We start from the raw sequence: 23,042 nt of genomic DNA on the forward strand, positions 1-23,042 counted from the left end.
AAAGTAAACATAATAACCAAACATACTGTGCAGAGTTACCCATTGACAATTATAAGCAGCGACCACAGAGCCCGGCCGTTACTGGTGTGGTGAATAGCGTCACTATCATTCAGGAAAACATGCAGTAATAACCCTACTTCAAAGAAGACGCTCCCACCCAATCTGATATCACAAGAAGAAACATTGGGCGAAACACTGGCAAGATAGCCGTCCCAGATCACACACAACACTGGGCAGAACACTGGCAGGATAGCCGTCCCAGATCACGCACAACACTGGGCGGAACACTGGCAAGATAGCCGTCCCAGATCATGCACAACACTGGGCGTTTGACATTTGTCACCTCCAGCTCAAAAATATCTCCAGAATCTGTCCTTTCATCAACTGTATCTACTAAAATGCTTGTCCATGCCCTCATCATCTCCTGCCTTGACTACTGTAACATCCTTTTCTGCGGCCTCCCTGCTAACACCCTTGCACCTCTCCAGTCCATCCTTAAATCTGCTGCCCGACTAATTCATCTCTTTCCTCGCTACTCCCCCGCTTCCCCCCTTTGCAAATCTCTTCACTGGCTCCCATTCCCTTTGTGTATCTAGTTCAAATTACTAATACTGACCTACAAAGCCATCCATAACCTGTCTCCTCCCTATATCTCTGAACTAATCTCCCGATATTTTCCCTCGCGTAATCTCCGGTCCTCCCAAGACCTCCTTCTCTCCTCCACACTTATTCACTCTTCATCCAACCGCCTCCAAGACTTCTCCAGAATATCCCCCATCCTCTGGAATTCTCTGCCCCAACTATCAACCACATTCGGATCCTTCAGTTGGAACCTGAAAACCCACCTCTTCAGGAAAGCCTACAGCCTGCACTGACCCCGTTGCCTCCTCACTACTACTGAAGCTACCGCCTCACCAACACCGGAGCTCCTGCAACCCTCAACCTATTGTCTCCTTCCCCATAATCCTGTAGAATGTAAGCCCGCAAGAGCAGGGTCCTCACCCCTCTGTATCAGTCTGTAATTGTTAGTCTGTTTACTGTAATTTGTATGTAATCCCTTCTCATGTAAAGCACCATGGAATCAATGGTGCTATATAAATAAATAATTTGTCTTGGCTGGCGATTTTAGATACAGGCCTTCTGTTAGATTGAGAGTGAAGATGTAACTAGACAACCCCTATGAACAGTATGGTGGGGCTCAGCAGTGTTTGCTCTAATTTTACTTCAGCTGCTACATGAGAATTCTTGTGTTTTCTTTTTTAATCTGAGATGTGGTCTCAGATACATGGGCCTTTTTATTTAGTGTAAATTTTTATGGTCTTTCCACAGGGGCGTGTCTTTAGGATACTCTGCAAAGACCATAAAAATTAGCACTAAATACATTGGATTTAAAAAAAAAAAACAAAAAAAAAAAAAACCTTCTAGTCCCACTATAATCAAATCAATGCCATACCCCAAACGACAGTGGGTCTTTCATGGTGGAGCTGCAGTAATGTCTTGTAAACCCCTTAGTGGTGGCAATGATCCAGTTAATGCTGCTCGTTAGGTAATGTTCACCTTTATTACAGACTGCCGAGCAAAGTCCACCCTCAAGTCTTGTTTAAGAAAGACAAATAGTTTAATAAAAAGAGCAGAGATAAATGGGAAGTCGAGAGACGCACACAACCAGGACATTGTACATGGAAGCCTTAAGGTGACCCGTCACCAGACATAACCAGCTCATATTCTTACCTGGTGTAAGTGCAGCTTTTCTCCTGAATCCGGTGTTTGTTTGTTTCTACGCCTCCCCGTTCCTGAGATATGGCCCTTCTTCCATATATGCACTTCAATTAGTCTTTTAGACAAATGGGTGTGGTCCTTAAAAAGACAAAAGTAGAGGACCTCACCTACTTGCTAAAAAAAACAACTTATGTCTGAGGAACAAAGGCGCAAGATGACCAGAAAAACGCCGGATTCAGGAAAACAGCGCCATTTACACCAGGTAAAGAAAACACATATTAAACCGGCAAATGGCAGATCCTCCAACTGTCGTCAACTCCAGGTGCCAAGTATCAAGCTAGCCGCATGGTGGCCAGTGGTAGCCAGACACAGACCACCACTAGTTAGGCTTCTTTCACACTTACGTCGGTACGCGGCCGTCGCTAAGCGTAGACGCGACGTACTGACGGACGTTGTGAAGATTCAGCACAACGTGGGCAGCGGATGCAGTTATTCAACGCATCCGCTGCCCATTATAAAGTCCCGGGGAGGAGGGGGCGGAGCGCCGGCCACGCATGCGCGGTAGGAAATGCAGGATCTGAAGTACGAAAAAAACGTTCCCTTGAACATCTTTTCAATACGACGGTCTGCGAAAACACGACGCATCCAGTGCACGACGGACGCGACGTATGGCCATACATCACGATCCGTCGGCAATACAAGTCTATGGGCAAAAAACGCATCCTGCGGGCAACTTTGCAGGATGCGTTTTTTGCACAGAACGACGCATTGCGACGGAGGCCAAACGACGCAAGTGTGAAAGAGGCCTTATTGGTCAGAGGAAAATAATAGAGGTATGGTAAGGACCAACAGATTTCTGTGGGTGCAGTATTTTGGATCTTGGGTGTGCACGAGGCCAAGAGGAACACCCAACTCTGTACACAGCTTAGAGCACAAGTCTCCAGCTGTCATATCAGATGGAAAGCTACAACTTCAGTCAGGCATGCTGGGAACTGTGGTCTTACAGTACTGATGAGCTATAGATTGCAGATCATTTTGTTGCATTTGACTGAACCACATTTGTATGAATCTGAATGTAGGCAGTTTAATCTAAAACGGAGGTCAGTTAGACCCCTGAAGTGCCCCATTAGAGCTCAGTGATATGCTCCATTACTGGTCTATAGGACTGGTGGAGATGGTTGAGTGCTGTACTCTGCCAGTCCCACAGACAAGATTGCGATCATTATGTTTTACCTATACAGCGCCATTAATTCCACAGCGCTTTACATACATCATCATCTCTGTCCCCATAGGGAATTCAGATTGTGAACCCCTTTCAGTATGTCTTTGGAGAACCAGGAGGAAACCAACACAAACACGGGGAGAACATACAAACTCCTTGTAGATGTTGTCCTTGGTAGGATTTGTACCCAGGACTCCAGCGCTGCAAGGCTGCAGGGCTAACCACTGAATATGTATGCCCGGCCATCAGTCTATTGAAAAAAGGCCTTTCAAGATCTGGTGAGGTGCCACAGCATAGGTTATAAAAAGGCTGCCCCAAGCTAGAAAATTAACGCTTAGGAATTTCAGGGGTCCCTTCTCCTTTGTGGTGCTCAGTCATACCTACTATGCAAGGCTAAAGCCCGCCCCCCCATACACTTTAGATAGCCGTCAGCCATCTCTGACTCTCCCATACATAGGAGCGCTCATATGCTGTAAGATAGTCGCTGCCAGACATGTCTGCCTAGGTCTTCTCTGTGAGAACAAACGGATCGGCAGTTCTAAAATCAGACATGCCGGCTACTGATCTTCCAACAATCGTCTGTTGGGGGCCCCATACACAAACTATCAGCCAAACTCATCACTATATGCGGGATCGGCTGACATTAGGCTAAAGGTGTACAATGGGGGGGCTTTAGCGCTAACAATGCCATTATAAGGGGTTCTCTTATGAGGAAAGCAAGAGCCTTACATCAAGCAGATCTTGGGAGCTCAACTCCTTTATCCAGGACATGAGTAACCAGACCAAGTATGGCTCCTGCAGCTTCTCGTGGTAAGAAAGGACGATTGCTGGGGGTTTTACCAAGCGCCACCACAGCCATATAACCAAGTGTCATTCCCAACATCACTTCTGCAGTGGTGCCAACATTAGCTTGGTGTAAGAACTGCCTGACCCTGTACACACAACATCATTACAAGAACCTTCTAGACTGGATCACCCACCATCCCAGGGCTTAAAGGGGATGTCCAGTTTATAAACCACCTTTATATTCCCATTAAAAAGATAGAGGCCCATGCAGCTTGAGATGCCCATGTCTTGGTCAGAGAAGAGGTCTCTGGAGGAGTGGGTCAAAACCTATAGATTTTATCATACTGATTAAAGGGGAATATCCCAAGAAAATTATCTGTCTAATGTTTGCATGATAAGTGTATGATTGCTGGGACCCCGACATATCACTATAGAAGAAAGAAGTGGTGGTCCCAAAGACAGCCACTGGAGCAGAGGGTGCACGAGCGTGACTCCATTTAAGATACAATGGAAGAGAAAATAGGTATTAAGCTTACCGTTAATTATGTTTCCAGGAGTCCATCCTGACAGCACCCTGGAGGACGTCCTCCTCCCCTTGCTGGGACAGGAAACACACGAGTTTAAAAGGTCAAGTCCCACCCACAGTCCTCAGTGTTGTAACAAGAACCGCCTCAAGGAAATGCAGAAAAAAATCTTTGTTTAATGGTAGCAAACATATCACATTATAACCAGGAACATATTACATCATATGCTAGGAATAGGTTACAAACATGCTAGAATACCTTGCATCATATAATAATACAGGGAGGGAACTATCCGTGCTGTCAGGATGGACTCCTGGAAACATAATTAACGGTAAGCTTAATACCTATTTTCCAGGACGTCATCCTGACAGCACCCTGGAGAGTACCAAAGCACCTCCTCAGGGTGGGAAAACCGCTTGGAGAACCTTTCTCCCAAATGCAGTATGCTGACCAGACAAAACATCAAGTTTATAGTGTTTGCAAAAGGTATTGGCACTAGCCCATGTCGCGGCCTTACAAATCTGTTCTAGAGAGGCGCCTGCCCTCTCTGCCCAAGAAGTAGCCATCCCTCTAGTCGAATGTACATGGAGACCCTCCGGAGGAGAGAGCCCTTCAGATTGGTAGGCCTCAGATCACGGACGTGATCCACCGAGAAATAGAGGCCTTAGAGGCCTTTTTACCCCTATTCTTGCCCCCATACAAAATGAATAGGTTTGGATCGATGCGCCAAGTGTTGGTGGCTGCCAGGTAGTCAAGAACTGCCTGCCTGAAGTCCAGAGAATGAAGGACCTTTTCTTTAGCATTAGCCGGGTTATTGCAGAAAGATGGTAACACAATCTCTTGATTTCTATTTTTAGTTGTTCCTACTTTTGGAATAAAAGAGGGGTCGAGTTTAAGAATTATACAATCCTCTCTAATTTGAAGGTATGGGTCCCTAGTACACAGGGCCTGAATTTCCCTCACTCTTTTAGCCGTAGTCACTGCCACAAGAAACGCCGTTTTACGTGTAAGAATGGAAATGGGCATATTATCCACTGACGCATAGAGGTCTTTGCAGAGAAATCTGAGGACCAAGTTAAGGTCCCAAGAAGGAGACATATGTCTGATAGTGGGGCGCAACCTTTGGGTAGCTCTGATGAATCTAACTATCCACGGGTGTGACGCTAGGGGATAGTCGAGGAAAGAACTAAGTGCCGAGATCTGCACCTTCAAAGTGCTTGGTTTAAGACCTTTGTCAAACCCGGCCTGCAAGAAATCTAAAATTCTGGGTAAGTCGGGAGTGCCTGCCGAAACCTCAGACCTGCCACCCTCCAGACAGAACCGTCTCCAAATTTTCAAGTAAATTGCTGACGTAACAGGCTTCCTACTAGACTTCATAGTAGATATTACTTGGCTTGATAGACCCTTAGCCTTCAAGATGGACCCTTCAGGATCCATGCCGAGAGATGGAGCTTCTCTGGGTTTGGGTGGAATACCGGACCCTGGTGGATTATATCCGCTCTGAGAGGGAGCTCTACTGGATTCTCGATTGCTAGCTCTAGTAGAAGGGAAAACCAACTCCTTCTTGGCCAGTATGGAACGATCAATATGACGAGAGCTCGATCCTCCTTGATCTTTCTGAGAACAGCCGGAACCAACGCCAGAGGGGGAAATGCATACGAGAGAGGTTCCGTCCAATCCTGGCTCAGAGCATCTATCCCTTCTGGAAGATCCCGCGGGTTCAGAGAGAAGAATTTTGAGACCTTTGAATTTCTCCTGCTTGCGAATAGGTCTATACAGGGGGTTCCCCAGCGAAGACATAAGGCCTGGAAGACGTCCTGGTTGAGTTCCCACTCTGTTGCAGACACCTCCCTTCTGCTGAGATAGTCCGCTATAACGTTCTGGGAGCCTTCCAGGTGAACCGCTGAAATAGAAAGGACCGATCTTTCTGCCCAACGAAATATCTTCTCTGTCAGTTCCTGAAGCGCATGGTGTTTCGCACCTCCTTGATGTTTCAGGAAAGAGACTGTTGTCACATTGTCGGACATTATCCTGACATGACGATTTTCCAGGATGTGTCGGTTCCTTCTCAAAGCTTCCCAGACCGCGTATAGTTCCTTGAAGTTCGAGGAGCTGTGGATGACGTCTTCCGGCCATCTCCCCTGAAGGATCCTGTCTTCTAGGTGAGCTCCCCAGCCCCAAGCGCTGGCGTCTGTAGTAACTACTACGTATGGATCTGCGGACCATGACACTCCTTTTCTTAATTTCTCTGGCTTTGTCCACCAGAGGAGAGACCTTCTTACACAATGTGATAGGTGTAAAGTACTGTCCAGAGAAGACAGACTCCTGTCCCATCTGGAAAGAATCAATTTCTGTAGTGGTCTTGAATGGAACTGAGCCCATCTTACACACGGAATACAGGCCGTCATCAGGCCGAGGACTCGCATGGCCGTCCTTGTCGTCACCCTGTGCTCCAGCAGGAGCCAAACCTGAGACTGTACTGCAATCAGCTTGGACTCGGGTAAGAGGGATATTCTGTTCATTGAATCCAGACGTACTCCCAGAAACGTCTTCTTGCACTCTGGAGTCAAATCGGATTTCCGCCAATTTATGACCCAACCAAGTTCTTCCATCACTGAAATAGTTCGGTTCCTGTGGTCTGATAGAATCTCTGGCGTTCTTGCCACCAGGAGAAAGTCGTCGAGATAAGGGATTATTCTGATCCCTTGATTTCTTAGGAAAGCGACAATCTCCGACACCAGTTTTGTGAAGATACGAGGTGCTGAGGCAAGACCAAATGGAAGGCACTGAAACTGGAAGTGACAGGTCCCGGACGGCAGAACTACCGCAAACCTCAGAAGCCTATGAGAAGAAGGGTGGACGGGAACCTGATAATAGGCACTCTTTAGATCTAGAGTGCACATCACAGCATTCTGATCTATTAGGAGTATTGCCGAACGGATGGATTCCATACGAAACCTCTTGTACCTGACCCAGGCATTTAGAGGTTTCAGATTTATTATAGTGCGAGATTCGCCGGACGGTTTCATTATGGAAAAAAGGGAGGAGTAATGTCCTAAGCCTATTTCCAGAGATGGTACCGGAATTATGACCTCTGAGGAGAGCATTTCCATCAGGTCTGCCAACATGGGAGAGTCTCGCGATACTACCGTAGGACTGATGAATCTGTCTGGTGGGGGGGGGGGGGGCTGGGGGGGGAGTAGAGCTCTATACTGTAGCCTTCTGAGATGGTCCGAAGGACCCACTGATTTTGAGTGATCCGAGCCCAATTGTGCGAAAATTGGCGGAGCCGACCCCCTATGAGACTGGCGTCATTGCGATTTAGATTTTGAGGAAGGGCTGAAGAAGAAACCTCTGTTTCTATTGCCCTGGCTACGGGAGCCCCTGTAAGATCCTCTATTGGATCTGCCTCCTCTAAACTCAGACTGCCTTCTGAAGGGGAATCCTCTCCGAAAGGACTGGGGCTTCTTAGATTTCTCCTCTGGAAACCCCTTCTTTTTGTCGGAGGCTGACTCCAAAATGGTATCCAGGGAGGGTCCAAAAACCCTTTCACCTGAGAAGGGAATTGAACAAAGTTTAGATTTGGAAGCATTATCCCCCGACCAGGACCTTAGCCAGACCGCCCTCCTAGCCGCGTTAGATAAGGAACTACATCTGGCCGAAAACCTGACTGACTCAGCAGTCATATCAGACAGATAAGCCGTGGCAGATTTCATCATAGGGAGGGAATTTATGATTTCAGATCTCGGGGTCTTATTGGATAGGTGCTCCTCCAATTGACCCATCCATAGATACATAGACCGAGCCACCGAAGTAGCCGCTATATTTGTTTTTATTAGAGCCGCAGAAGATTCCCAGGCTCTTTTTAACAATATGTCAGCCTTCCTATCCATAGGATCACGCAGGTTTGATGAGTCCTCAAAGGGTATGGCCGTTTTCTTGGCCACCTTTGCCACAGGAACGTCAATTTTGGGAACTTCGTCCCATAGTTTTATGTCATCAGGCTCATAAGGTAGACGAGCTTTAAAGTCCTTGGATAACACCAGCCTGCGTTCTGCCTCTTTCCACTCTTCCAGAATCATGGCCTTAATGTGCTCGCTAACCGGAAATACTGTCTGCTGACGTGACATAAGTCCACCAAACATCAAGTCCTGCCTGGTTTGTGGTTTAGATGTCTCCTCTATTTGCATAGTGCATCGCACCGCCTGCACCAGATCATTTGTGTCTTGTGCCTTGAAGAGGTATTTTCTTTGGTAATCCTGGCTTCCTGACGGAAGCTCTCCCTCTTCCTCTGAGACGAAGTCCTCTGAGTTAGACTTGTCCTCAGAAGTAACCTCCTGTTCTCTTAAGTCCTGCTCCCGTCTGGCCCGCTTACGGGTGGTGATAGGACTGGATTTCTGCACCATGGTAGACAAAGAAGCTTGTACTTCTTCGCGTATAAGGGATCTCATCTCAGCCAGCAGTGTGGGTTGTTCGTCCCTTACGACCTTAGCTGTGCAGTCCCCGCATAAAGATTTCCCATGGGAGTCCGGGAGTTTCATATTACAAAAGGGACATCAAAAGGATTTCCCAGATGCCTTGCCGGATTTCTTAATCTGAACAGGAGGACCCGCGGGGTTTCCCTTATCCTTAAATGACATAAGAAGGGATAAGCACTGGGGTGAGCCTGCTTCTGCATATAGATAGGGGAACTTGCGCCATGCGCACTTACCCCCTCCTCGGTTGGAGTGCTTGTGTCCATGATGAGGGTAGCAGGTCCCCGCAGCTCTCAGTGCCAGATCAGGAGCGCTTCTGCCGCTGTGCGATTCACTGCACGCTTTCCCCCTCACATACAGCGTTACCGGAAGTAGCGGTAACGAAATGCCGACGGACCGGAAGTGACGCGTTCTGACAACTTCCTGCCAGGAGACGCTGTTCTGGATACCACGCTGCCCAGGATGGCCGCACACCGCGTGGATAGCGTCCGCAGCCGAGAGCCTCCCACCGGGAGGAGCGGCTGCCACCAGGAGCTTCGTCCACTCCTGGTCTTTGGAGCAGAGGGACCCCCCACCGGAGGGTTTCTGCCCTGAGCCTCTTGACAGGGGGAAGGGTATTGGCAAGCCGCACGATCCCCCTGAGCTCCGGTAAGTCCTGCGCAGCTTCTCACTCGTGCGTCCCTTCCTTGCAGGGACAGGAAAAACACTGAGGACTGTGGGTGGGACTTGACCTTTTAAACTCGTGTGTTTCCTGTCCCAGCAAGGGGAGGAGGACGTCCTCCAGGGTGCTGTCAGGATGACGTCCTGGAAACTGTGTTTTCCTGCTCTCAGGGTCCTTACATATTATAGCTGCTGGTCCCAGGAAGGGATGGGGGAGGCACTTCCAATTAGCTTATGGTCTAGAAACCCATCCCAACAAGTAAGGATTGTCCAATGCAGAGAACCCCTTGAACAAGGTCACGCTTTATATCTCTGTATACAAGGCTAAGCAAACCCCCATAAAAAGGTCACTATCGTTTACAGCTATGCTCCAAGCCAACAATGTAAGCGCCACATCATGTGACAAGGCTGTACCTCTTTATAGAGTTAAAATATTACTAAATGGCCCTAGAAGACGATAACGGCGGCATGCCTTACATAACCAGCTCCTTAATGAAAGGTCATGCCGTTAACGCATGCAGGTTCTTATGAGTGTAATTAGTGGTCAGCACCATGACAATTATATCTACAAGGCAATTAGTAATGCTAAAATTACTTGTTTAACTCGTTTTATCCCAGTGGGCCCTCTACAATCCCAACCACCTATTGGAATGGATGTTGGGTTAAATCCCCTGCAAATATTTTTTTTTTCTTCTGGCTTTTATTAAAACAACAAAATGGAAATCCAGCAAGGCAATCATTACTTCTGGTCTGATCAGCAGTGTTGGAGTACATTATTTCTTCCTTTATCCCCATAGTTTTCTGCAATCAGTTTTGGCTTTAAAATGCATGTTATTTTCTTAGCATAGCCATCAATAGATGACTAAGGGTCTCAGTGACTGTACTCTTTCCAAATTAAACTGATTCTCACGTCCCAGTCCATCGGCCACATCAGTAATCTGTGACTACAGGACAGGAGCTGTCAGGCTATGTACCCCCATTGCGGATTAGTGTATGGATTTTTCCATACCGTTTTTTGAAAAATCCACAGGTAAAATGCACTGCGTTTTACCACAGATTTCACCTGCGGATTCCTATTGAGGAGCAGGTGTAAAACGTTGCGGAATCCGCACAAAGAATTGACATGCTGCGGAAACTAAAACGCAGCGTTTCCGCGCAGTATTTTCCGCACCATGGTCACAGCGGATTTGGTGATAGATAGAGAAGACATGTGGGCAGCAGTGTGATAGACTATGCCATCACAGATATGGACCCTACAAATATTGGCGCCCTTATAGTCACTCCACAAACACATCTGTCAGACCATAACCAACTGCTCCTATACATCAAATCCACAAAGAAATCACCCTCACAAACCCCGCAAAAGACCGGCCTCTTTAGCCTGCCACCATCCTTCAAATGGTCAAAGATGTCGGCCCCAAAATACAAAGATGCCATCAACAGACCAGAGATCAAGGAGAAGCTCCAATGTTTCCATAATAATGTGTATGAACTCAACCCAGAAGGAGTACACCTAGCGGTAAGAGACCTTAACGACATTCTACATGCCATGGCAGAAATGTCTGACCAGAAAAGAAGCATCAACAAGAGACCGAGTAAACAAAATCCCAACAACTGGTTTGACAAAGAATGCAAGACCATACGGAAGGCCCTAAGAATGGCCTCAAATAAAAAACACAGAGACCCCAACAACCCCACTCTGAGAGAAGCCTACCACACCGTGCAACAAAATTACAAAGCCATCCTCAGAAAGAAAAAGCAAAACGACATCTCTACCAAACTCCCCCAACTCCAAGATGCCCTTGAAGACAACAAATTTTGGGAACTGTGGAATCACCTTGGATCCAACCAGAAAAGCAACAGCCTCCACATCCAGAACGGCAACATCTGGCTCCAGCACTTCAAGGACCTCTACAATGACATCCCAAGTAAAGACCTGAACCTGGCACAAAAAGAGCTTGTGAAAAGACTGAAAGATATGGAGGAAAAGTTCAAAGATTTCCAAAATCCTCTGGATACACCAATCACTCTGACAGAAATAACAGAACGGATCACACAGATAAAAGGTAAAAAAGCCAGCGGTCCAGATGGGATCCTCCCAGAAATGCTGAAATACAGCCCTCCAGACATCCAGGCTGCAATAACAAAACTGTTTAACCCCTCTGTGACCTTAGACGTACTATCCCGTCGAGGTGCCCTGGGCTTATCTGACCCTGGACGGGATAGTACGTCATAGCCGATCGGCCGCGCTCACGGGGGGAGCGCGGCCGATCGCGGCCGGGTGTCAGCTGCTTATCGCAGCTGACATCCGGCACTATGTGCCAGGAGCGGTCACGGACCGCCCCCGGCACATTAACCCCCGGCACACCGCGATCAAAGATGATCGCGATGTGCCGGCGGTGCAGGGAAGCACCGCGCAGGGAGGGGGCTCCCTGCGGGCTTCCCTGAGACCCCCGGAGCAACGCGATGTGATCGCGTTGCTGCGAGGGTCTCACCTCCCTCCCTGCTCAGTCCAGCCCCGGATCCAAGATGGCCGCGGATCCGGGTCCTGCAGGGAGGGAGGTGGCTTCACAGAGCCTGCTTAGAGCAGGCACTGTGAAGGCTGCAGCGCTGCATGTCAGATCAGTGATCTGACAGAGTGCTGTGCAAACTGTCAGATCACTGATCTGTGATGTCCACCCCTGGGACAAAGTAAAAAAAAAAATTTTCCAAATGTGTAAAAAAAAATTAAAAAAAATATTCCAAAATAATGAAAAAAAAAAAAAATATTATTCCCATAAATACATTTCTTCATCTAAATAAAAAAAAAAAACCCAATAAAAGTACACATATTTAGTATCGCCGCGTCCGTAACGACCCGACCTATAAAACTGTCCCACTAGTTAACCCCTTCAGTAAACACCGTAAGAAAAAAAAAAAAACGAGGCAAAAAACAACGCTTTATTATCATACCGCCGAACAAAAAGTGGAATAACACGCGATCAAAAGGACAGATATAAATAACCATGGTACCGCTGAAAGCGTCGTATTGTCCCGCAAAAAACGAGCCGCCATACAGCATCATCAGCAAAAAAATAAAAAAGTTATAGTCCTGAGAATAAAGCGATGCAAAAATAATTATTTTTTCTGTAAAATAGTTTTTATCGTATAAAAGCGCCAAACCATAAAAAAATGATATAAATGAGGTGTCGCTGTAATCGTACTGACCCGAAGAATAAAACTGATTTATCAATTTTACCAAACGCGGAACGGTATAAACGCCTCCCCCAATAGAAATTCATGAATAGCTGGTTTTTGGTCATTCATCCTCACAAAAATCGGAATAAAAAGCGATCAAAAAATGTCACGTGCCCGAAAATGTTTTCAATAAAAACGTCAACTCGTCCCGCAAAAAACAAGACCTCACATGACTCTGTGGACCAAAATATGGAAAAATTATAGCTCTCAAAATGTGGTATTGCAAAAAATATTTTTTGCAATAAAAAGCGTCTTTCAGTGTGTGACGGCTGCCAATCATAAAAATCCGCTAAAAAACTCGCTATAAAAGTAAATCAAACCCCCCTTCATCACCCCCTTAGTTAGGGAAAAATAAGAAAAATGTATTTATTTCCATTTTCCCATTAGGGCCAGGGTTAGGGTTAGGGTTGGGGCTACAGTTAGGGTTGGGGCTAAAGTTAGGGTTAGGGTTTAGATTACATTTACAGTTGGGAATAGGGTTGGGATTAGGGTTAGGGGTGTGTCAGGGTTAGAGGTGTGGTTAGAGTTACCGTTGGAATTAGGGTTAGGGGTGTGTTTAGATTAGGGTTTCAGTTATAATTGGGGGGTTTCCACTGTTTCGGCACATCAGGGGCTCTCCAAACACGACATGGCGTCCGATCTCCATTCCAGCCAATTCTGCGTTGAAAAAGTAAAACAGTGCTCCTTCCCTTCCGAGCTCTCCTGTGTGCCCAAACAGGGGTTTACCCCAACATATGGGGTATCAGCGTACTCAGGACAAATTGGACAACAACTTTTGTGGACCAATTTCTCCTGTTACCCTTGGGAAAATACAAAACTGGGGGCTAAAAAATAATTTTTGTGGGAAAACAAAGATTTTTTATTTTCACGGCTCTGCGTTATAAACTGTAGTGAAACACTTGGGGGTTCAAAGTTCTCACAACACATCTAGATAAGTTCATTGAGGGGTCTAGTTTCCAATATGGGGTCACTTGTGGGGGGTTTCTACTGTTTAGGTACATTAGGGGCTCTGCAAACGCAATGTGACGCCTGCAGACCAATCCATCTAAGTCTGCATTCCAAATGATGCTCCTTCCCTTCCGAGCCCTCCCATGCGCCCAAACGGTGGCTCCCCCCCACATATCGGGTATCAGCGTACTCAGGACAAATTGGACAACAACATTTAGGGTCCAATTTCTCCTGCGAAACTTGGAAAAATACAAAACTGGGGGCTAAAATATAATTTTTGTGGAAAAAAAAATATTTTTTATTTGCACGGCTCTGCGTTATAAACTGTAGTGAAATACTTGGGGGTTCAAAGCTCTCACAACACATCAAGATGAGTTCCTTAGGGGGTCTACTTTCCAAAATGGTGTCACTTGTGGGGGGTTTCTACTGTTTAGGTACATTAGGGGCTCTGCAAACGCAATGTGACGCCTGCAGACCATTCCATCTAAGTCTGCATTCCAAATGGCGCTCCTTCCCTTCCGAGCCCTCCCATGCGCCCAAACGGTGGTTCCCCCCCACATATGGGGTATCAGCGTACTCAGGACAAATTGGACAACAACTTTTGGGGTCCAATTTCTCCTGTTACCCTAGGGAAAATACAAAACTGGGGGCTAAAAAATAATTTTTGTGGGAAAAAAAAATTTGTTTTATTTTTATGGCTCTGCATTATAAACTTCTGTGAAGCCCTTGGTGGGTCAAAGTGCTCACCACACATCCAGATAAGTTCCTTAGGGGGTCTACTTTCCAAAATGGTGTCACTTGTGGGGGGTTTCAATGTTTAGGCACATCAGGGGCTCTCCAAACGCAACATGGCGTCCCATCTCAATTCCTGTCAATTTTGCATTGAAAAGTCAAACGGCGCTCCTTCCCTTCCGAGCTCTCCCATGCACCCAAACAGTGGTTTACTGCCACATATGGGGTATCAGCGTACTCAGGACAAATTGGACAACAACTTTTGGGGTCCATTTTCTCCTGTTACCCTTGGTAAAATAAAACAAATTGGAGCTGAAGTAAATTTTTTGTGAAAAAAAGTTAAATGTTCATTTTTATTTAAACATTCCAAAAATTCCTGTGAAGCACCAGAAGGGTTAATAAACTTCTTGAATATGGTTTTGAGCACCTTGAGGGGTGCAGTTTTTAGAATGGTGTCACACTTGGGCATTTTCTATCATATAGACCCCTCAAAATGACTTCAAATGAGACGTGGTCCCTAAAAAAAAATGGTGTTGTAAAAATGAGAAATTGCTGGTCAACTTTTAACCCTTATAACTCCCTAACAAAAAAAAAAATTGGTTCCAAAATTATGCTGATGTAAAGGAGACATGTGGGAAATGTTACTTATTAAGTATTTTGTGTGACATATCTCTGTGATTTAATTGCATAAAAATTCAAAGTTTGAAAAATGCGAAATTTTCAAAATTTTCGCCAAATTTCCGTTTTTTTCACAAATAAACGCAGGTACTATCAAAGAAATTTTACCACTAACATGAAGTACAATATGTCACGAGAAAACAATGTCAGAATCACCAGGATCCGTTGAAGCGTTTCGGAGTTATAACCTCATAAAGGGACAGTGGTCAGAATTGTAAAAATTGGCCTGGTCATTGACGTGCAAACCACCCTTGGGGGTAAAGGGGTTAATATTGTACTGCAGGTCGGCTGCTTCCCCAAAAACTGGAACCAAGGCCTCATAACCCCTATACACAAAAATGGGGACAAGTACGACCCAGCAAACTACCGAGGGATATGTGTCAGCAGCAACCTGGGTAAACTCGTCAACTGCATCCTGAACAAGAGGATCCTCACCTTCCTCACCGAGCACAACGTCCTCAGCAAGAGCCAAGCAGGGTTCATGCCAAACCACCGCACCACTGACCACATCTACATTCTGCACAGCCTCATCAAGAGCCACGTCCACAATACAAAGAACGGGAAGATATACGCTTCTTTTGTGGACTTCAAGAAGGCCTTCGACTCAGTGTGGCACCCAGGACTATTCCTAAAATTGCTGGGGAGCGGAATAGGAGGCAAAACATATGATGTCATCCGAAGCTCCTACACTGAGAACAGTTGCAGTGTTAAGGTCAACGGAAGGAGGACGGCCTATTTCCAACAGAGTCGAGGAGTGAGACAGGGCTGCAGCCTCAGTCCAACGCTCTTTAACATCTACATCAATGAGCTGGCAGTGGCCTTAGAGTCCTCCTCAGCACCAGGACTTACCCTCCATGACACCCAGGTGAAATTTGTGCTGTATGCAGATGACCTCGTGCGGTTATCACCAACTTAGAAAGGCCTCCAAGACCATCTGAAAATCCTAGAGACCTTCAGTAGCACATGGGCACTGCCAATCAACGAGAAAAAAATACCGGATTACGTACCGGTAATGCTCTTTTATAGAGCCCACGACAGCACCCACTAGAGAGAGGGGATCCGCCCCTAGGAACAGGAAACCTACAGAGATAAAAGGGGCGGCCCCCCCTCGCTCCTCAGTTGTTTTACAGAGAATAGGAGGAACCGCCGCCAGGTTTTAGTTAACAGGTTCGGGTATATACATATATATACATATTTACAACCTCATACTATATCTTCTAAATATTTACACCTCACCAAAAAAGCACCATGTGCAACTATATACAGAAAAGGGAGGGATGTGAACGGGTGCTGTCGTGGGCTCTATAAAAGAGCATTACCGGTACGTAATCCGGTATTTTCTATTCGCCACGACAGCACCCACTAGAGAGAATTGCAGAGACTATAGACTGGGTGGGTTTACTGAGTCAAGGACCGATACACCAAAAGTTAGATCAGAAGCAGAGGATAGATCTAATCTATAATGCTTATAGAAGGTATTCGGTGAAGACCAAGTTGCAGCCTTACATATAAGGTCTATTGGCACATTTGCCCTTTCTGCCCAGGAAGTCGACAAGGCTCTTGTAGAGTGCGCTCCCACATGCATTGGAGGATCTTTCCCTCCAGCCTTATACGCCAAGATTATTGCCTCTCTGATCCAGCGAGATAATGTGTTCTTTGTGACTCCGGCACCCTTGGTTTTACCCTGAAAAGACACAAAGAGAGCCCTACTCTTCCTCCAGTCCCTAGTTCTCTCTAAATAGGCTAAGACAGTCCTTTTTACGTCTAGGGTGTGAAGTCTTTCTTCTTCTGGAGTTGAGTGGTTCTCATAAAAGGTAGGTAACAGGATCTCCTGGGATCTATGAAAGGTAGAAGCCACCTTAGGGAGATAACAAGGATCTGTTTTTAAAAGTATCCTATCTGATGTTACCACAAAAAAGGGAGGATCTATAGATAAAGCATGAAGATCACTTACTCTTCTGGCAGAAACTAATGCCACTAATAATACCGTTTTTAAAGAAATATTTTTTAGTGAGGCTGCATGGAGAGGCTCAAAAGGTGATTGAGTCAATGCATTTAGGACTATCGATAGATCCCACTGAGGGACCCGAGGTATGCTAATTGGTCTCGATCTCTCACAGGCAGATATAAACCGAGATATCCATTTATTACCTGCTACATCAAAATTAAAAAGAGCTCCTAAGGCTGACACCTGTACTTTCAGAGTGCTTACTGAAAGACCTAATTCCAGACCTTTTTGTAGAAATTCCAATATTGGAAATATAGGAATATCAGCGGAAAGTTGTGTAGTATGGAATTGAAGGAATTTCCTCCAAATTCTAACATAAATCCTGGTAGTTGAGGGTTTTCTACTTTTCATCAGAGTATCTATTAACCCACTAGAAAACCCCCTGAGATTTAGTAACTGCCTTTCAAACTCCATGCAGTTAAATTCATGCCCTTTGCCTGAGGATGAAGGAACGGACCCTGAGAGAGCAGGTCCTTGGATTGAGGCAGAATCCACGGGTCCGACACTGACATCGCCCTCAGCCATGAGAACCATGGCCTTTTGGGCCAGAATGGGGCTATTAATAGAATTCTTGCTCCTTCTTCCCTTATTTTTCTTATTACCAAAGGTAGTAGATTCCATGGAGGAAAAGCATATGCCAGGTCGAAAGTCCAGGGTACTTGGAGGGCATCGAGTATGTCCGGCTTGTCCTCCCTGTTTAGAGAGGCAAACGCCCTGACCTGTCGGTTGGCTCTTGTGGCAAACAAGTCTATTTGAGGAACACCCCATTGCGCTGTTATCATTTTGAAAATTTTTCTGTTTAGCATCCATTCCCCTTGATGGAGGGTGTGACGGCTCAGAAAATCGGCACGAAAGTTGTCTGTGCCCCTGATGTGAACTGCTGATAGTGATAGCAGATGACCTTCGGCTAATTCCATGATGTCTGATGCCAGCTCCCCGAGTCTGTCCGACCGCGTACCTCCTTGATGGTTTAAGTAAGCTACTGCCGTGGTGTTGTCGGAGAACACTCTTGTGTGAGAGCCGCTGAGCTGAGGAAGAAAGTGAAGTAGGGAATAATATATTGCCCTCAACTCTTTGACATTCGAAGAACTATCCAGTTCCGAACTAGACCAAAGATCCTGAACCCACTGATCCTTAAAATGTGCCCCCCAGCCTTTAGGACCAGCATCTGTGGTCACTATACTAGAGGGGGAAATTACCCAGAGAACCCCCCTTGAAAGGTTTTTCTGATTTAACCACCACTTAAGGGAGTGTAATACTTCCGTTGTTAGATAAACTGTTCTATCCAGACAGCCTCTATTCTTGATGTCTTCCTCTAATATAAATTTTTGTAGAAGCCTAGTATGAGCCTGAGCCCACTGGACCGCAGGAATACACGATGTCAGAGAACCTAGTAATGACATGCTCTGTCTGAGTGACATACTACGATTTTCTATTGCTAAGGATACCTTATCAACTATGGAGAATTTCTTATCCTCAGGCAGCTTACAAATCTGGTCAGCTGAATCTAGAAGGAGCTCCAGGAATTTCTGACACTTAACAGGCTGAAGTCTAGATTTTTCCCAATTAACCAGCCACCCCAGGGATTGTAAGGAAATCACTACTTCCCGTAACCTCTGCTCACACTGTAGGGGGTCTTTACCCACAATCAATAGGTCATCTAGATATGGAATGACTAAAGTATCTTTTACTCTTAGGAAAGACATAACTTCCAATAGCAATTTTGTGAAAACCCTTGGGGCCATGGATAATCCGAAGGGCATCGCCTTATATTGTAGATGACGAATTTGTCCCTCTATACAGACTGCTACCCGAAGGAACTGCTGGAATAAATGATGTATAGGAATATGATAGTAAGCATCCTTAAGATCCAATACTACCATGTAACAGTTTGGAAATAGATTCTTTATGGCTGAACGAATGGATTCCATTTTGAATGTTTTAGGCCTTATAAAGGAGTTCAGCTTTCTTAAATCAATTATGGTTCTGAAAGAGCCATCCGGCTTACTAATCAGAAACAAGGGAGAATAAAATCCCCTCCCCATCTGGGAAGATGGGACTTCCACTAGGACTTGTTTGCGTAGGAGGGTTTTAACCTCTGTTTCAAGCGCCTCTTGCTGAGGCCTGGATCTTAAGGTGGTAAGGAGGAAGGAGTCCGGTGGAGTTCTAATAAAGTCTAATGTGAGGCCTGAAGATATTAATTTAATGGCCCAAGTATTTATTGTTATCTCTTCCCATTGTTGCCTAAACTGTTTTAATCTTCCACCCACTGGAGGAATATAATTACTGGAATTTGTCGGCTGGCTTGAATGGACATTTATTAAACAGGTTTCCTTTTTGTTTAAAATCCTTATTGTTCCATCTGTCTCTGAAGCCTCCCTTCTTTCCGAATGGTGGCTTCCTGAAGGCCCTTCTGTAAGATGGAACAAAGGGATTAGGGAATCCTTTTTTCCTTTCACCTGCCTTCGTGAGTATATCGTCAAGGACTGTTCCAAACAGGTACTCACCCTGACAGGGTATGGCACATAATTTGGATCTAGATTGGGCATCTCCTTTCCAGTTTTTTAGCCATAAAGCCCGCCTAGCCGTATTGGAGATATTAGCTGTTCTGGCCGCCAGTCGTAGGGAGTCAATAGAGGCATCCGATATAAAGGCAGCCGCACCTTTGATCAAAGGGATAGATGCTCGTAACTTCTCCCTGGATACACCATTTTTAATATTTTGCTCCAGCTGATCCAGCCAGACTAACATTGACCTGCCAGTACATGTGGCTGCAATTGCCGGTTTGAATGCCGTGACACAGGCCTCCCACGATTTTTTAAGGAGCGCATCTGATTTTCGGTCCATGGGATCTGATAAGGAACCTGCATCTTCCACGGGCAAGGAGAACCGGCGAGATGTAGATGCAACTGCAGCATCGACCTTTGGTATTTTGGTCCATGTACTCAAATCTTCGTCATCAAAGGGGTAGCGCCTCTTACAGGGTATTGGTACCAACCCTTTTTGACCTTTACCCCATTCCTTCTTAACGAGGTCCTTTATGGCCTGGTTTATTGGAAACACGTGGCCTTTCCGTTGGGAAAGACCAGCAAACATGATTTCCTGTGGTGTTTGGGGTTCTTTTGACTCAGATACCCCCATCGTATTTCTCACCGATTTAACCAAGTTGTTTATGCCTTCAGTTGGAAAGCAAACAAAGTCTTCTTCCCCTGAAGAATCAGACAGTTGAGAGACATCAGAGTCGACCTCCCCACTCTCTGCTGACGTGTCAGCTCTAGGTGAGGATACTCTTCTTTTCTTTTTCTCGATATTAATCGAGGAAGAACCGCCCCCTAACGACTGAAGTTCTTCCCGAATTATGAGCCGTATCTCATTCATTTTCACCGATTCCTCCTGCCGTAAGGTGTTATCTATACATGCCTGACAGACTCTTAGTATAGGAGTCAGGCAGGGGTTCGGTACATATAGCACATTGTTTGTGCTTACTCTTCCCCGTCCTCTTTGCCTAGAATAATACAAGCAAAGGAATCAATATATGCTTCAGTGAAGCTATGTGTACACTCACCCAGCGTATTAATTTTACCGGCTGCGGGGTTGCCTTAGTTTGGGATGTGGAACGGGACGATTTCCTTCCCGATTTATCAGTGGAGTCACTTATCTTAGAGTGTCCACTGCTCTTTTTCCTGGTTTCGCTACTAGGTACTAGTGGCTCTTCCATGGAGTGCACACGGACATCCTCTTGGGACGACATAATGCACACTGACTGCACTTCTAATCCTGACCTTTATAGTGTAGCCACTCCTGCATACATCCCCTCCTAAATTTTTTTTTTTTTTTTTTACTCACAAGTCCGGCGTCCGGACACTGGGATCGCATGGGGGAATCCAATATGGCGGTTCCCCCGGAAATGGTCCTCTGACACCGCGACCCCGGAAGTTCAAGCTTCCTTCCATGGGACGCCGACGCTACTGCGCATGCGCCCGCGTCTGCTGCATACCGGAAGCGCCCTAAGCGCTGCTTCCCACACCATGTCGCCTCTTACCTCTGGAGGGAACGGAGGGAAGATTCCGCCCAGGGACGCCGCACCGCTGCTCAGCTCCACTTAGGAGGGCATTACCGCAGGTATCCACACTGCGCCGTGCATTCATTAGCACTTACCCAACGGTGTCCCAGCAGGGAGACCGTTGGCACCTTCAGGCTTCCCTGTCAGCCGCACCAGATGAGGGGGGAGCCCGCAGGAACATTCCCCCGACACTGTCCACCTGCTCTGGGACCCCTGTCACTCAGCAGAGTCGGTACAGGCGGTAGCCCAGGCAGGCCTTCCTCTTCTTAGCCATAGAGTTTTCTCTGTGGGTTCCCTTCTAGGAACAGGAAACCAACTGAGGAGCGAGGGGGGGCCGCCCCTTTTATCTCTCTGTAGGTTTCCTGTTCCTAGGGGCGGATCCCCTCTCTCTAGTGGGTGCTGTCGTGGCGAATAGAAAACTAATATCATGGTGTTCCAGAAAAGAAAGCAGAAACCCACCGGCCATCCTACCTTTATGATAGACAACCGTCCACTTACAGAAACCAACAGGTACACCTACCTGGGCCTAGAAAGCCAGTCAGGGAGCTTCAAGCAAGCCACAGAGTTACTAAAAGACAAGGCATCCAAAGCCTTCTATGCCATCAGAAGGCGTCTGTACCACCTCAAGGCACCAGTAACCGTATGGCTAAAAATTTTTGACTCCATCATTGCCCCAATCCTTCTATACGGTAGTGAGGTCTGGGGCCCAGCCTCATACCCAAACTGGTCAAAGTGGGACGCTGGGCCGACAGAAATATTCCACCTACGGTTCTGCAAGCATCTTCTCCAAGTCCATAGGAGCACATCAAATAGCGCCTGCCGAGCAGAGCTGGGCAGATTCCCACTACACATTGCAATAAAGAAGAAGGCACTGTCATTCAAGGCTCATCTACAAAGTAGCAGTCCCAGCTCCTACCATCACAAAGCCCTCCTACACCAGGAAGCCTCCCAAGAAAAAGTACCCAAAGCCAGTCTGACCAAGCCATCAACCTCCATGGCCTGACAAAAGGTGAAATCCAGAAGATGGTACACAAAGTCAAAGAGGAATATCTCAGCATCTGGAGGAATGACAAACAAATCCAAGAAACTGACAATATACCGGAATCTACAGAGGGAGTACAAACTGGCCCCATATCTAGAGAAACTAGAAAACCCCAAAGATCGACAGATCCTGAGCCAGTACAGACTGAGCGCCCACAGCCTACTCATCGAATCCGGGCGGCACCGACAGAACTACTAGCCCTGAGAGAGCAGACTCTGCCAGCAGTGCCCCCAGGAGGCCGTGGAGGATGAGGCCCACTTCCTGCTGAGGTGCCCCAAATACTCCGCAGTGAGGGACACTCACTTCAAGAGACTGTCTGATCTCCTCCCAGACTTCACCTCCAAGGAGGAGGAAGAGAAACTGCCGATAATACTGGGGGAAGAGGAAAGTGCAGTGGCCGTAGCAGCGGAATATGTCAGTGCCTGCCACAGACTAAGAGGAGCCTGATTTGTCATGGACTCCCGTACCCCAACACTGGACATATCCCTATCCCCACGACTGAAGAGCCTGATATGTCATGGACTCCTATACCCCACCCTGGAAACATCCCCTATCCTCTAAAAGGAATCGGATATACCCTGGACCTCTATATACCTCCCTCCCCCACCCCCGTATTTTTACCATATGCTTTGGCAATGCTAACATGGAGATAGATATGTCCATCCAATCCCAGAGCTGTATTCATAATTCTGCAGCTTTCTAAAATCCCCCAGCATTTCTTTCTGAATAAATCCCTGCACAGAGCATTTTACAGGTAGACTAAGCAAGAATTCCCAAAGAGCAGAAAAAGTGAGAAACTCGGAGCTATAGGAGACGTAATAAAGTTTTAAAAGCTCTTCATAATTCTTTATATAGACTAGGAAAGGCTGCGTAAAGGTGAAGCAAGACTTTAATGGCTGCAGACGTGTAACAGGTACACAATCCAGTGTTTTGGGATTATAAAGCCAA

General features: G+C 46.4%; 2 protein-coding genes across 3 annotated transcripts in view; both read right to left on the minus strand.

The window, feature by feature from the left end:
• CHP1 (calcineurin like EF-hand protein 1) overlaps positions 1 to 23,042 on the minus strand; it is a 33,619-nt gene that overhangs the window by 6,088 nt on the left and 4,489 nt on the right. The gene's annotated exons all lie outside the window — the stretch shown is intronic.
• LOC138641723 (lamina-associated polypeptide 2, isoforms alpha/zeta-like) lies at positions 1 to 23,042 on the minus strand. Of its 2 annotated transcripts, none has more exons than XM_069729356.1 (2): positions 15,989 to 23,042; positions 1 to 1,857 (listed from the first exon to the last, which is right to left on the minus strand). In XM_069729356.1, the coding sequence occupies exon 1, from the start codon at positions 20,365 to 20,367 to the stop codon at positions 19,273 to 19,275; it is 1,095 nt and encodes a 364-aa protein (XP_069585457.1). In that variant the 5' UTR covers positions 20,368 to 23,042; the 3' UTR covers positions 1 to 1,857; positions 15,989 to 19,272. The 2 variants fall into 2 exon arrangements, with proteins under 2 accessions (XP_069585457.1, XP_069585448.1); XM_069729347.1 differs by having other exon boundaries at positions 15,989 to 19,289.

The sequence above is a fragment of the Ranitomeya imitator genome, chromosome 1 (genome assembly GCF_032444005.1).
Source record: "Ranitomeya imitator isolate aRanImi1 chromosome 1, aRanImi1.pri, whole genome shotgun sequence".
In the NCBI taxonomy this organism is placed as follows: Eukaryota; Metazoa; Chordata; class Amphibia; order Anura; family Dendrobatidae; genus Ranitomeya; species Ranitomeya imitator.